Source organism: Chelonus insularis, unplaced genomic scaffold (assembly GCF_013357705.1).
Source record: "Chelonus insularis isolate UGA/USDA-ARS -01 unplaced genomic scaffold, ASM1335770v1 contig_88_pilon, whole genome shotgun sequence".
Classification (NCBI taxonomy): Eukaryota; Metazoa; Arthropoda; class Insecta; order Hymenoptera; family Braconidae; genus Chelonus; species Chelonus insularis.
This window is the reverse complement of record NW_023276776.1, coordinates 936,676-951,839: the sequence shown is the minus strand read 5'-3', so window position 1 is coordinate 951,839 and position 15,164 is coordinate 936,676. Positions and strand designations below refer to the sequence as shown.

Sequence of the window (15,164 nt, the reverse complement as noted above, 5' to 3'; positions counted from 1 at the left end):
AAATCGGAAATTGGCAGTTACGAATTACTCGAGAGGAACGTGGGTAAATTACTGGGAAATAATTACGGAAGTTTATAAGAGAAATTGGGGGTTGAAGAAAGAAATAAAATCCATAAAACCACGAAAATTATTGTCATTTAGATTAAAAGAAATATTTGTTTATGTAATGTCTGTCAGTCATCCATAAAATTATAGTATACTCAGCAATATTCTCAGTAAAGAAACTAATAACTATTAATAATAATTAAACAACTACATGTTTTTTTTTTTAACAACAATGATAATGAATTAATACTAAATCATATTTTCATCATAAATAAAATGAAATGTTTTAAATAATTTTATCAACAATTGGAATAATATTGTTTGGATCTAAATGAATGCAACATACTGTTATGAGATTATTCAGATGTAAAAATTAATTGTCGAAAAATTTTATTCCTCTATGAGAGTTGAATAAAAATAGAGATGAGTCTGTAATAAAAAATATAATAAGACTCATAAAAATATCATTTTTAATTGAAAAAAAAAAAAATTCAATCTGCAAAAGCACAAATGCATAATTAAAATATCATTAAGACTTTATGATTCATACGAAATGAAGAGTATAAAAATGCAAATTTATAATTATAATATAAAATTAAAACATAATTAGTTAGTTAGTATTAAAATACATGAAGATAATGGAATATTTTAAAAAATATACAGTAAAGTTTTAAATTATTTTAATAATACATTTACTATAATATATTGCATCTAGAGAAGATAAAGTACTACGAATTAAACAAAAGTCAGAATTACTTGAAAAATCATACTGCTAACTTGCCAAGAGTTATTATAAATATTAATAATTATAAAAACTTTGTAAGTATATATATATATATATATATATATATATATATATATATTTCAATTGCACGGAAGTAAACTAATAAATAACATGTATTAGTTAAATTATTCATACCTCTATAGTAAATGACTGAAGTAAAAGTAAAAATAGATAAGAAATATGAAAATGCGAGTGAAAAAAAGGAACAGTTATGGTTAAAGATATTATAATTATAGCATTATAACTGGTAGTTTAATGTTTGATGGTATCATATTTCAAGAAGTTGCAAGTCTTCCTACACCTAAGGCTAACTCGTACGTAAATGTGATTATAATAAATGCAATATAAGTGTCTACTTCATTCCTTTGGTATACACAAAATTATAAGCACGAAAAAAAATGATACAAGATATTATCATTAATCATTAACTCATGTTACATATATGTATTATTAAACTCATACATACGAGATGAAATTATTAAACAGTGTAACTATCATAATCACCATGAACCTCATAAGTTTCTCGACCTTGAATAATACGCAACGCTTCGGAAAGAGCTAACTCCTGGCTTGAGAATCACCCGAGCGTTAATTAGAATCTTTTTTTACTTCTCTTTAGACCTCATAAAAAATATCATAATTTCATAGAAAATTTTCTCTATTGTTTCTACATTTTTTGGGTCGAAACGGTCAAACATGGTACCATCAAGAGAAATAATTCTGATAAATATTTTCATTATTACATTGCATTATTCTATTTTAATTTATTCATTGACAAACGATTGTTGAAAGAGTTTAATTATTAAATAATTAAATGAATAGCTTGGCAATACTTTTGTTCACTGGGTAGGATATATTTATTCCTTTGATGATAATGAGACATTTTTTTTATCTCTCCTTAAAATAATATTTAATTAAATTAATGATAAAGTATTTATGCATAAATGCTACAGGACAAATAAAGTGTATTCATTATTTACAAAACACTAGTTGTCATTATAAATAATTCTTTTCACAGTTAAGTCTAGAAGAAGAAAAATGTTTCTATCTATAATTTTCACTGTGTTGCATGCAACAAATTATTCCAGTGACAATTTTATTCTTTCCATTTAGTATTAATTTGTTGTAATGTTGATAAAATTATTTTTGACAATAAAAAAGAAAGATGAATCATACATCTATCTGTTCTCATCAATGTAATCTAGATAAAATTGTAAAATAATTAAATGGAATTTATTGTTAAATTATGTAGTGATAAATTTTGCAATGAATCAACACTCAAAAAAAAAATCTAAACCATTGATTAAAAAAAATATAAATTCAGGATAATTCATTATCAGAATAATTTCATTAATATCCATAAATAATCTCAGATAACAAGTTAATTTTATTATTTCATTATTTTGTAATAAATACCGATTGCATAAACTCCAACCAATGTATATGTTCTCTGTTGATACGCATGTTATGTTACGTACGAATGATTGCTAATTAAAACCCACAGGACATTTATGGCAACGCGATGATTATTATTATAAGATTTGAATTGCACGATAATATTATGAAGTAAATATTATATTATATATATACATATATAAACTTGATAATACACATGCGTGTTGGGCGTATGAGGAGTATTCTGACTCGTAAATGAACGACGATGTTCTTGCTAGTCAGCGAACTCGCGTAATCAACAGCGTAACGGCTGATGCGTCTACCTAAGAATTTACCCAACAGCGTTAAAAATATGAAGAAACAAAAAAAAAAAAAAATTCCACCAGCTAATTTTCAACCAGAACCCTTTGAACAAGTTAAATAAACCCACGTCAAGGTTGAGTTCAAAATAAACAACATTAAAAAAAAAAAAACTACAAAATGAAAATCACATGTACATGTTTTGATTAAGAAATAAATTTCTTTATTGCTATAAAGAAACTAGAGGCAATGAACCGGAAGTTGCAATTATGGCGTGCGTTACCTGAAGCTTTATGTCCGGCAGAATCAGCATATTCAGTTATAAAGGTTTCCTTTGTGTAAAAAAAAATCCAACAGACACTTGTATAATTACAAAAATCACTAGAGCACAATATTTAACTTCAAGTTGAAAATAAATAAAAAAATAATTTCCCCTTGTTTACTGTAATATCCTGGATAATTTCAATGTCACGATCACTTGGGAACACACTGAATATGGATCAATTAAGAATCAAGTATTTCGAAGTCAATAGTAACGATTAAGAAATACATCTATGGAGAAATTGAACGACACAACCGGTTATATATACGTCGAGTCGATAGCTAGACTTGAACTCCAGTAAGTTCTAAAGAGCGTCTACCCTGGATGTTCTCTTATAGTGCATTGCAGTGAGAAGGTATGAAAGAAAATAAAGAGAGTTGCATTGCGGAGTGGGAATCGTAATGGAGGGATATATAAGAATCGTGGTGGATGGTAAAAGGAATACTGTAGATATATATATATTGTGTAGTATGGATGAAAAGAAGAGGGAGTAACATCCTCTTTACTCTTTATATTACTTCTGCTTTACTTGGTTCTGGTCATGATGTGAGACCAGAAGCTGAGAGCATGCCACAAGCGCCACAGCATTCTTCATATACCTTTCACCACTTGGAGGTTGGTATCGTTGAGCTGAAGAAAACTTTGGTTCTCGTGTCCTTATCAGTCCAGACTCGCCCGTTTAGAAAATTTTATCTTTTTAATGCATTATACTCTCTTAGATAATACATTTTTATGCTTCAAAATAGTGGAAAAATGATCAGAATGTGCTTTAGATTATTTAGACTTTCCTGTTTGGAAGATACCAACATGCTTCTATTGAATTATAATGAGAGATAATGACATTATCTCCTGCCTTTAGAGTATCTTTAATTAGTTGCAATTGATATTTTAATTACTTTGGTGTCCATGAAAACAGTTGTAATTGGATACTGTAAGTGAATAAAAATCATGAGAGTAATAACACTCAATTCATATATTGGTATATCATCATCATCATCATCATTTAGCAGTAAGACAAATAAATCTCACAGGTTTTAGATTTTTTTTTTTACTTCAATTTCTTTTTTTTAATTAAAAGATTTCTTAATGAAGAAATATTGTTTTCTGATAATTTTAATGAATCTCATGGTTTTCTAAAAGTAATATAATTTATCAATAATATTCAAATATTTCTAAAAAATAAAATTAATAAATTTATTTATTATTTTTAAAGCCATTATTTTGATTATTTATTTCTTTTTAAATGAAATAAATAATAATATTTTGCATTTCAGAATGCATTGAATGAAATAATTTGTGAAAATATTCAGAACAATTGATGTTACTTAATTTATATTATTGTTGATTATTTGTCATATATTATTATTGTTGTTGTTGTTGATGTTAAAAAAGAAAATATACTGGTATTGTTGAGGTTTAATGAATGAGTTTTCATTTTATAATCTAAGTAATGAACCAATGATAAGATATAACTGTAAAAGTAAAACCAAATACGTAGATTATTTCAATAACTTTTTCTATAATAGGCAGTTTGAGTACATAGAAATGGTGAGCTTTCATTTTCAAATGAAAACACTTCTTTACTATTCAACACGTGGGTGACAATAGGCACGTTCGTAAAGACAAGAGTTATAATTGATATTCCAATGAAGCTACGACTACTTTTCCTTCACCATCTACACCAGCTATAACTATACATACTCACTTGACTCAGCCTACTAGCTGCAGTAGGAATGAGTCATTAGATAGGTGAGTGACATAAAAGAAGTACTTCTAAGGATTTCAATTCGAAAAAACAATAAATAAACCTACAGTCAACTTAATGAAGATGATAAGCTAAATTATCATCATGCCTCAGGTGTGAAATCATTTGTATAAATATGTTAAATTTTTCTTCTAAGAAATTTGCAATTAGAAAACATCTAAAATGTGTGAAGAATTTATAAATAAAACATTTTCTACAAAAAAAAAAAAAAACATGCTTTCTGTGATTCACGAGAAATCGACAGTCAATTTCTTTTTTTTTTTTTTTATTTTAATAGAAAATGAATTTTAGCAAACTTAATGAAGAAAATAGCATACTCCAATTTCATGGAGTTTCAAATGTCCCACTGATGACTAACATATTGATTTTGACGTCATCAAGACAGGTGTTATCCAGACGATACATATCCGGTAGTATAGTTCAATGGTTCGTGCATTTAACATGCATGCTAACTTCTCAATTTTTACTCTCCACTATCTTCATCGATAACTCTAAGTATCTCTTCCAATTGTTCTTCATAAAAATCTATTTAAAAAACAGTTTGAAAACAAACAGTGACCAACGAACGATAGAAAATGCAAAAAAATATAAGGGAAACAAAGGTCTAAATGAAAGAAAGTGCAATGGAGCTTTGTACTATTGAGAAACCTTTGGTTACTCGAATGGAAATTATAACCGGCCATTGATCTGTTGTTGAAGAAGAAGAAGAAGAAGCGGAAGTGTCTATTCAATTGTAATACCAGGAATTGATGCTTGGTTTACCACTAAGTTCAAGGTTCACATCATTTCTTCCTTGATCCTAGATCATCTTAACGATCATACATTTGGTGTCAAGTGTTTATGAAAATTATCCCTGGGATACTTATAAGAAAGACATCAAGATCATGATGGAAACACATGATGAAGTTTTTTATTGCTGCATCAAGATGGCCAACTTTAGTTTCAATTTACTCAAATCATAGGTCATTTACTTTCTCAACTTTTCACTCAAAAAAAAAAAAATTAAATGATTTTATAATGACTACAATAAAACAAATTCTAATAAAAAAAAATATAATCTTTTTTATTAGACACTTTCATTGTACTAAAAAGACTTATCTATTTTTCAGATTAGAGTCCAAAGTTAAATGAAAAATTTAATATTCTTTTTTACAATAAAAATATGTATAATTTGTTGAATATAGAAGGAAATTTTTTAAAATATTTTTTTAATATCTTTCTTGAGTATACTAAAGCTACATAAAAACTATTTTATGAATCTACACTAGTGAAGAGTCATATTCATAAAATAACTGTTCCATATAAATAACTCTAACTCTGACATCAATAAAGATTTACCAGTCATCAAAGTTTTCCACTATATCTACTTTAGCACATCATGACGGATTAAAAATCGAAGACCATAAAAAGCTAATTACTGCTGACTCCAGAGTCACTTTTAATTTCAAGAGATAATGTGACAATGAGTCGTCTTTTCTCAGTTGAAAGAGACTAATTATCAGGATATTTTACGAGTTGCACATAGGAATGAATGTTTTATGTGTCTCGTGCTGAAAATCTCCATATATAATAAATCTATATAAACATGTATGTGTAACATAAAACAATTGTTCTTAACATCAGAATGGTTTCCATACTCAAGAGGTTTCTAAAGACATTGTGGATTGTGTTTTGTATGTAACATATGTTTATGTACAACTATCGTACTGCTTTCCGTTAGCCTGTGATCTTAACAAGTTCTAAATATGCATTTGTCTTAGCCAAAATGTCGCTTTATTGGGCGAAACTCTCATTCCAGTATTTCTATGTACCTCGTACCATGTACAGAAGATATTTCACACTATTTAGATTTCAGAATAGTCGTGAGAAATGTCTTTTATACGATACCACTGAATTTCCTGCCTTTAGTTACACACTTGTATCAAACTCATAAATTTCTTAATCTCTGTTTTGAAATAATGCGATTGCTTTCTCATATCGATTTTATTTATGAATGAATCAAATGTGTCACATAGGAGACTATTTTTTGCAAGAATAATAGTCGGATATATGATACTTGGGTATTGATTATTTCCGAGGTCTTATCTTTCATGTGAGATCCATTTCCAAAAGAAAAAGACTCCTGGATGATAACAAATGTGATAAGACAACTCTATAAATAATTGAAACTATAGCCAATATTAATCTGTGTATTATAATCTAATTTGATTTATAAGATTACAAAATTAATATCAAGCTAATAATAATAAATTTAAACAAATTTAAAAATAAATATATTACCTGAAGTATTTTATTACTTTTACTCTTTTCGCATAAAGTATTAAGTAGATTTAGATAATACCGGTTGTAATGTTGATCCGATGAGTAATAAACAATAAAATAATGAAAAAATAATATAACTATTTACAATAAAATTATCAATATTTAATTTTTTTCATATGAAAACTTTTATAAATAAATTATCAATCATTTTAAAATGAATAAAATTAATTTGAATATGAAAAAAAAATTTTTTTTCACTTCAAATTACTGGTTTGTATATTTAAATTACTGTCAAATAACTTGTCAAAAATTTTATTCATTTAATTAGTATAAAAAAATTTTCTAAATATGTTAAATGTCAATAGTTTAACAGGACATATATTATTACCAATTTTCAATTAACAAAATTTTAAATTTAAATTAATATTTTATCTCATTCGTTACTTAGTTTAAATTAAATATGGAAATTGATCAAATATTATTTCGACATTATTTTAATTATTTAATATAAAAAATATCTGATGATATTTTTCCGGTCAACAAATAAATTTAAAACAAGATAAACATGTTTCTGGATAAAATACTAAATTTTTCCTAAATGAATAAAAAGTAATTTCGTAACACAAGTGTCGATAGAATCTTCTGAACTCATCATTGAATAAATCAATAGGAATATGTATTTTTACATTTCTATAGAATTTCATAAGATACTATGACGACATTACAAGGAAAAAAATATTATTACTTGAAGTGGTGATAGAATAAATAAAAACTGAAGAAGAGATAAATGTATACACCTAAGACATTGAAGAAGAAGAAGAATCGAAAAAAAATTGACGTGTAATTAAAGGTAATTATTCAGATAATTACATCCATATATTTATAATTAAAATCATAATCGTAATATAGACATTTTAAATTTCACACTACCCATCATCTAACAATGGGTGCATGTCGGCAGCTAATGTTGATAAAATAAAAAGGAAATGTAGTTCATCTCAAGGACGTTCGAAACTCACCCGTACGAAACGTGGTTTATAACCTTCGTCATCCAGGATATCACCTGCCACTATTGGGACGTTCATTGTATCGTCATTATATATTTATTCCTCACAAGCACGAGTTGATCATTTGATCATCAACATCATCACTGACTCACTCACTCACAATTTATATTTTTTTTTCTACAATAATACCTAAAACTATTTGATAATATTCAAACGTCTGCAAAACGATGAAAATAAATTATCAAAAGTCAAACATTGTCGCAGTTACGAATGTATTTACACAAGTGAAATTATCATTTCTCGATTGGCTCTAAAGGAATGCACGTGTGACCCCAATCAAGACTTTCTAATCGTTCTTAGCTTAAATCCAGACTGTGCTGTGAAATTTTTAAGGATCATGAAGCTGTAGATCGTTTTTAATAAACAAGAAATATACTTTAAAACGATCCCTAACAGGTGTTGGTTTGGATCCAACAACGAAATATTCTTTTAAAATAGGTCACTAAAACTCTAAAAACGTGCAAATTTTCCCAAAAGCTATATCTATTTATTGATTCTATTGATTATTAATGATGAAAATAGTGGCACAGTAGTGATAACTTTTGAACACACTCATTTTTTTGTATTGTTCCTAAAACTTCCTTCAGCTTCAGTTTAACTGTCAGATTGTAAGCAAGAGCGTCCGGCGTTCGGACGAAGCACCAACGATACGAGACTCCAAACGTACTCTCTCGTCGACTCACTACCAATGTACATACACGTGATGCCCGATACCCACTCAGAACTTAGTAAAACTACCTAACAATGTGTTTGTTGGGGAACAGAGGCGCTTGAATACCTTGAAATGCTGTAGTAGTGGTAGGTTTTCAAGCACATCGATGAAAACAGGTATACATTGGGGGATACATTGAATTGAAGAGGGGCACGTGAATGCATCAGAGGTATAGTAGAATAACGTCTACACTACTATACTTCAAACCCACCAATCCTCAACTTCAGACCATTGGTGTTATTATCATGACGTCATTAAATGTCAGCTGGTGCAAACGTTACGCATAAAATTGGATAAATTTTATTTTTAATTAATTCAGATATTGATCTACTCCTGTTTACACCCACATCTAAAATAACATTGAATTTTTATCGCAAGTTTTCTAACAGAATTGAAAATATATTTTTTTTTTTTTATAAATAATAGATATTTTTATGCCTTAGAGCATGACTATATAGATAAAAATATATATTATTTTGATAAATTAATATTTTGAATTTATAATATATTATTTATTTGAGTTAGAATCAACTTTAATGATATAAATAAATCATTTAACAAATATTATCATTTTCAATTATTTATATAATTAAAGTTCTTCAAACTAAAAGCTATCATATTTTATTTTCATTTTTTCTTCTAACAATTATTTAAAGTAAAAGTTGATGAATAAATTTTATTCAATTGTATCATTTATTTTATTATTTTAATTTAATGTTAAAATCGAGAATTTTCTATTTCTCTTAGACTGCATTGATCAAAAAAGAATATCTAATTTGTCATTATTTAATTTTCTTTAAAAATATTCGATCCACATTTGATCAGTTTACGTAATGATAATAATCATTTCCTGTTTCAATTCCAATTCCAGTACGTTTGATATTCAAATCGTAATTCTTTTTAATTGGATGTATGTACTTCTAGGAACTTGAATGGTTAATATCATTAAATAGCATTGACTATTATTTCGATTATTAAAAAGTTGTTTCTTCAAGAGTTAAAAAAATTCAACAAGGTTGACAATTTGTTCCGCTAAAGGGAAACCATCAAAATACCATTTATTGATATTTTGTCAATGACATTAATTGTTATACTTATGAACCATGAATGAAAAATAAATAAATTTTGTATAATGGCTCTAAAGAATTGGGCAAAAAATGAGTATGACATTGATTTTGAATAGCTTTAAAAGACCATAAAATAAAATCATTAGAGCATATAAGTAGTAATATTAGCTATAGTAGCCATTAGAAAACTATTTGAAGTTATTTGTGGAAAAACTTACCAAATATTTGAGAATAACTAATATTTATGAATCATTTTTATCTATAATTTATCTTGAATCTTAATTTCAGAGAGACATCGATCAGTCTAGACTTTTGGATAGTTGCAGAATACCTGGAAATATTTCCAATATGATAAAAGAATCCTTTAAAGTATTTTTAAATACGAAATAAGATAATAATCCCATTAAGATGTTATCAGATTTGAAAGTTCTCTCTATTTCTACGTCAATTGATCAATTATTCATTTATCTAAATCATTAAGAATGCAGTAGTAATCTCTATCAGTGAAACATGTTGGAGAAATTTCTAGAGTTAATTCAATAACAAAAGGTACCAATTTACCGATTGTTGAGTAACTCACCTGATGTTTTTACTGATAACACATACTGCAAGAAGCTTATTGTAAGCATGACAATGGATATGTTATATGTGTAAAATGATTTGAATGAAGACAATGTATTTGTATTCGCATCATCTTCTGTTATGAAGACATGCTGATAACATTGGTAGCTGCCAGTAACTTTGTTACCGTAGAAGCAAGCTTGAACGATACCTTTTTCATTAACAGTCGACTCTTTATTCCCGCTGTATGAAGTGCCAGATGATAAACATCAGCATAAAACTGTAAAATAGAAACAAAAAGGTGTTTAAATAATTTTTAATTTAAGAAAAATAAATCGAGAGATTCATTAAGATACAGTTTTTAAATATCGATATTTTATAAATTGATGGAAAATTTTTTTTTTTGTTTTCATATATATTGCAATCAATTGGTCAAGTAGTAATAAATTATAAAAAAATAATTAATTTCATACAGATGATAAAAAAAAGTATCGAAAAAATTTGAAAGATCTACAGATGAAATCATTTTTATTTTTATCTTCATGTTTATTAAATAAAATTAATAAAATAATAAAAAAAATCTGTCTCACAAGGACGAGGGAATGAAAATTTTTTAAAACATTAAAAATATCATAAAATGCAAAACATCTTAAAATATGTATAAATTTTAAAGTTCACTATTAAGTCGACAATTTATAAAAATTTAAATACGTTGGTGGATTATTTACAAACACTAATTAGTTGAGAATATATTTACCTTGTACTCTTCACCGTCCATTGGTTTATCACTAAACTCCGAGCCCACTTCCGTACCCTGAACTAGTATGGTTCGTAAAGGTGTCACTAAAAGCATCATGTTCGTTTTTTCTTTCGTTTTACATCCATGTAATTCTTTTATTTGCATAACGATTTGTCTGGCCGTCACTGTAGCGTTCCATCGAGACCAGGCAAACATGTAGGCGGTACATAATAGTCCCATACAAGCTTGAAGATGTTTTTTTACAACCGGATGTTTCACTGACAATCCTTTAATGTAACTAAATGCATCTTCTTCCGGAAACATATCACATCCACCAGCTCGCATTTGCTAAAAATATTTTATAATTTCTTGTTATTTCATGTTTTATTATTTTTTTTTTTATATATATATTATCTTCATGGTTAATCTGTTTACACTTACTCTTATAAGAAATTCCAGCTTCATATATTTCCCAATAAGATCTTGAAAGGCTGAAGCAGGACCTCCAACTACAGAATTTAAGCATACTAAATTATCCTAAAAATAATTATCAATGTATTAATAAAAAAAATTAAAAATTTTTATCAGCAACAGTAAGAATAAATTTCATTACCTTAACAATGAATTCAACTTGAACTACAGCAGCAGAAATATTTAATGTAACTCCACCAAGTTTTCCTGGTTCAGGTCGCATTTCCCAACTTTGAAATGGTAAATTAACAAATTTAAATGCTGCTAAACCATGAATACCAAGTCTGCCAGTTCTGAATGTAATTATTTGTTTTTCTTCATTATATTTAATATCATGAACATCTTGAGTTGACCAAATTTTTTTCTCGGGAATCCAATGGGCTACTAGAGGTGGTTCAAACCATAATACTGTTTCAGAAAGTCTACAAATAAAGTTATTAATATACTTTCAACTTTTTATAATGAAAAAGCAACTTCTTATTCACTCTTACAAATATAAAAATAAATTACTTTAAAGTAACGAGTACAAGAAGTTCCATTGCAGCTTCTAAAGCTTTTATTTCAGCTTCAATAACTTCAGGAGTTCTTTCAGAATCTGGCGCTGGAGGCGGAGCTTTGTATGGTCTCGAAAATTGTACAAACTGAAGTTTTTTGGGTAACTGAACTAAACGTATAATTATAGAGATACATTATTGATAATTTTATAACAATTATAATAAATTATTCTATTAAATAGTAATAACTCACGTGTTGTTAATTGAATATTGCTTCTCATTTCTTTAGGCTGAGGTGGTTGATGAATCAAATCAATATGATATATTCCACCAAGTATTTTATACTTTCTTAGATTTATTTCCGTTTTTTCGCATCGAGTGAACATAAGTTTCCTCAATTCTTTCCGGTTTTCATCTACATAATTGTGATTAATAATTATCTAGATTATATATTTTCCTTTTGAAAGGAAGCACGGAATATTAACTAGACATTTAGAGGTTAATATTGAAATGATGAAGAAATAAAAAATAATGAAAGCTTGAAAATTATTCGAAAAAAAAGCTTTTACATAAATATTGGTAAAAATAAGTTCAAGAAAGGTAGAAAAAGCTGAATTTAGCTATTGAAGGTTCATGTTCTCTGTATCCTCTTGTCACTTTTATCCTTCTTTAGGGGAAGCAAGGTCATAATCTAGACAATTATCTTATAATTCATTACTTTACGTAATCAAATAAAACAAGTTCCAATAATTGTGTGCACAATTTTTAAGAAAAACATGATGAATAAATTACTATTAACTCTATGAAATGACATTAAAAAAATTGATGACTTTTTAGATTATTTTTCATCATTATTTCTCGATTAAATACTTTAGTCATTTGAATGATTAGAATATTATTCTATAAATTCTGTATAAATGCATTAAAATTAGCATACTGTTGATGTTATATAAACGTTTTAGTCTGTACTATCAAGACTGCGACTTCTTATCTATCCGGAAGCCATGACATCATCGTTATTTTTACCTTCTTTCTGCAGAATAATTTCATCAGGCGTTGGTAAATAAGGCAATGGCTCAGGTTCAGGTTCTGGTTCAGTTTTTTTAGCTTTCACTGCTTGACCTGCAGCTTTTTTGGACTGTTTAGATTTTTTATCAGGCTTTGCTGTAACGAATTGTGCTGGATTCGTTAAACGTTCAACCATTAATTTTTTTTCATCGAGCCTCAACTTTCGACCTTCCAATTGATCCTGGCGAATTTGTCGTTTCGTTTCGTATTCATTGTTGCAAAATGTTAATAAATCTAAAAGAGACAATCAATGCCATTTTATATTAATAATTGTTAAATAAATTAATCAATAATTTTTATCTAAACGAATTTTTTTGCTATTCATACCTTCATTCATTTGATATTTCTTAGGTACATCTGGCATTAAGAAAGAAGATCCTTGATCTGAATAATGGTCATATTGAACCCAAAGTGCTCGAATTGCTTTCGCATAACAATCAACATCAACAGGCATTTTAATTATTAAATCTAACTCTTTAAAATTAATCTCTATCGATTTTCTAAATATTAGTAACATTTAACATAATTGAAAATTTCTGATTAACTATAATACCTTGAAGATTTTTATAAAACCAAATTATTACCTATCTTTATCATTAACTTGTTTAATACTGATTGGTAATTTTATCAAAGCCCAGAGACAGCAAATCATTTCATTGGCTTCTTTTATGTATCTTGCATTTTTCAAATCCTCTCGTATCATGTCTCTTTCTATATGACGAAGGAGACGATAATTCGCTAAATCTATCCAATACTTCAATTTATTTCTGAAGCTAGTGCGAATATTTTTTAAATCTTCTATATATTCTTTAGGTTTATCCGAAGAAAAATCGATAACGTTATCTAGCTTCGACAATAACTGAAAAGAAAAATTAGTCTTATTGATGATGAGAATTGAAAAGTTTTCTGAATTGCCTCTTACATAAGTAACGACTTCACACTTTTGATTTATATTCGTCATGGATATTACATCATCTTCTGAGTTTAGCAAATATGCAAAGGTATTCAATTCTGATAAAATTGCAGGATTTGGAAGACCGTCACATGTCATATATTGAATCCACTGAAATTTTATGATAATTCATTATTCATTCAATATTTTCATAAATTATTATTAAAATTTTTTTACCTCCTCTTCTTCTTTAACTTTTAAAGCATCTTCAGCAACTTGTTTTTCAATTTTACTCAATATATGCCAGGTTTTTTTCAACTGCTCTTTTCTCTTTTTAGCTTCATCTTCTTCAATAATTGCTTCGTTTTCTGTTTTCAACTTTTCAAGACGAATCTCTTCTAGTAAATCCTTGATCATCACATTTCTATATACACAATACAAAAAATATAAAAAATAATAAATAGTTGAAAAATAAATCATAAAAAATTCTACTTCATGTTTAGAATACTTTATACCGTTCTTCAATACGTTTAACTTTAGTTTTAGTAGTTTCAGCATAGCTATGAAAAAATGTTATTGTTGCCAGTGGGTCAGTATACATTTTTTAAAAATATAAAGAGTATTTGAAAAATATTTTTTAACAGTTTAAGACAAATAATAACTAGTTTAAAATCTAGATGAGTTTGAAATGATGCTAAAACTTAAACTGAAACATTGAGAATTTAACACCCAGTTTTAAGGTGATGAACTCATTTCTAGGGTGGGAGAATTGATGGTTAAAAGGAGTAGTAAATGAGAGACGTGCACGAAAGGGTACTGAAGGTTCTGATCTACATTCCTCCCAAGTTTTCAAAAGTCATTACATATAACTATTTATTGTACATTTTTGTATTATCTGATATACTTCAAATATTTTCAACCAAATATCTGATTTACACTATCAACTTGAACAAGTTAATCCAATAAAAATGATTTCTTACTTTTGTTTATCAGCTTCAGCACTAGCTGCAGAAGCTCGAGGTTTATCAGGCTCCTTCATTGATTTTTTTTGCTTCTTTTTCTTCTTTTTACGTTTTTTCTTTTTCTTCTGCTGAGACTAACAGATACAAAAATATTGAATAGTTAAAATCATGTAAATAATTGATATAAATTCACTAGAGAAGAATAAAATATTTAAAAAAATATTATTTAATGACCTCATCTTTTATCCAGTTTTGCAC

At 27.4% G+C, this 15,164-nt stretch overlaps 2 protein-coding genes across 8 annotated transcripts in view; both read right to left on the bottom strand.

The window, feature by feature from the left end:
* Rhp (rhophilin) overlaps positions 1 to 8,079 on the bottom strand; it is a 27,410-nt gene extending 19,331 nt beyond the window's left edge. Inside the window, exon 1 of one of the 2 annotated variants that reach the window (XM_035091546.1) lies at positions 7,893 to 8,079. In XM_035091546.1, coding sequence (XP_034947437.1) covers positions 7,893 to 7,958 — 66 coding nt within the window. In that variant the 5' untranslated portion in view covers positions 7,959 to 8,079. Of the gene's footprint in view, positions 1 to 2,807; positions 2,943 to 7,892 lie in introns of those variants that run through there. The other variant, XM_035091547.1, reaches the window with a different exon arrangement.
* On the bottom strand, positions 3,700 to 15,164 carry LOC118072002 (protein CASC1-like). 6 transcript variants are annotated; one of them, XM_035091543.1, is made up of 15 exons: positions 15,141 to 15,164; positions 14,925 to 15,040; positions 14,182 to 14,368; positions 13,975 to 14,115; positions 13,637 to 13,911; positions 13,380 to 13,552; positions 13,011 to 13,286; positions 12,238 to 12,399; positions 12,001 to 12,154; positions 11,633 to 11,912; positions 11,461 to 11,556; positions 11,038 to 11,367; positions 10,300 to 10,560; positions 9,938 to 10,050; positions 3,749 to 3,775 (listed from the first exon to the last, which is right to left on the bottom strand). In XM_035091543.1, exons 2-13 carry the CDS (start codon positions 14,981 to 14,983, stop codon positions 10,420 to 10,422), a joined length of 2,274 nt encoding a protein of 757 aa, XP_034947434.1. In that variant the 5' UTR covers positions 14,984 to 15,040; positions 15,141 to 15,164; the 3' UTR covers positions 3,749 to 3,775; positions 9,938 to 10,050; positions 10,300 to 10,419. The 6 variants fall into 6 exon arrangements, with proteins under 6 accessions (XP_034947432.1, XP_034947434.1, XP_034947433.1 ...); XM_035091542.1 differs by lacking the exons at positions 14,925 to 15,040; positions 15,141 to 15,164 and adding an exon at positions 14,460 to 14,610; XM_035091541.1 differs by lacking the exons at positions 14,925 to 15,040; positions 15,141 to 15,164 and adding an exon at positions 14,460 to 14,610 and having other exon boundaries at positions 3,700 to 3,775; positions 10,492 to 10,560; positions 13,637 to 14,115.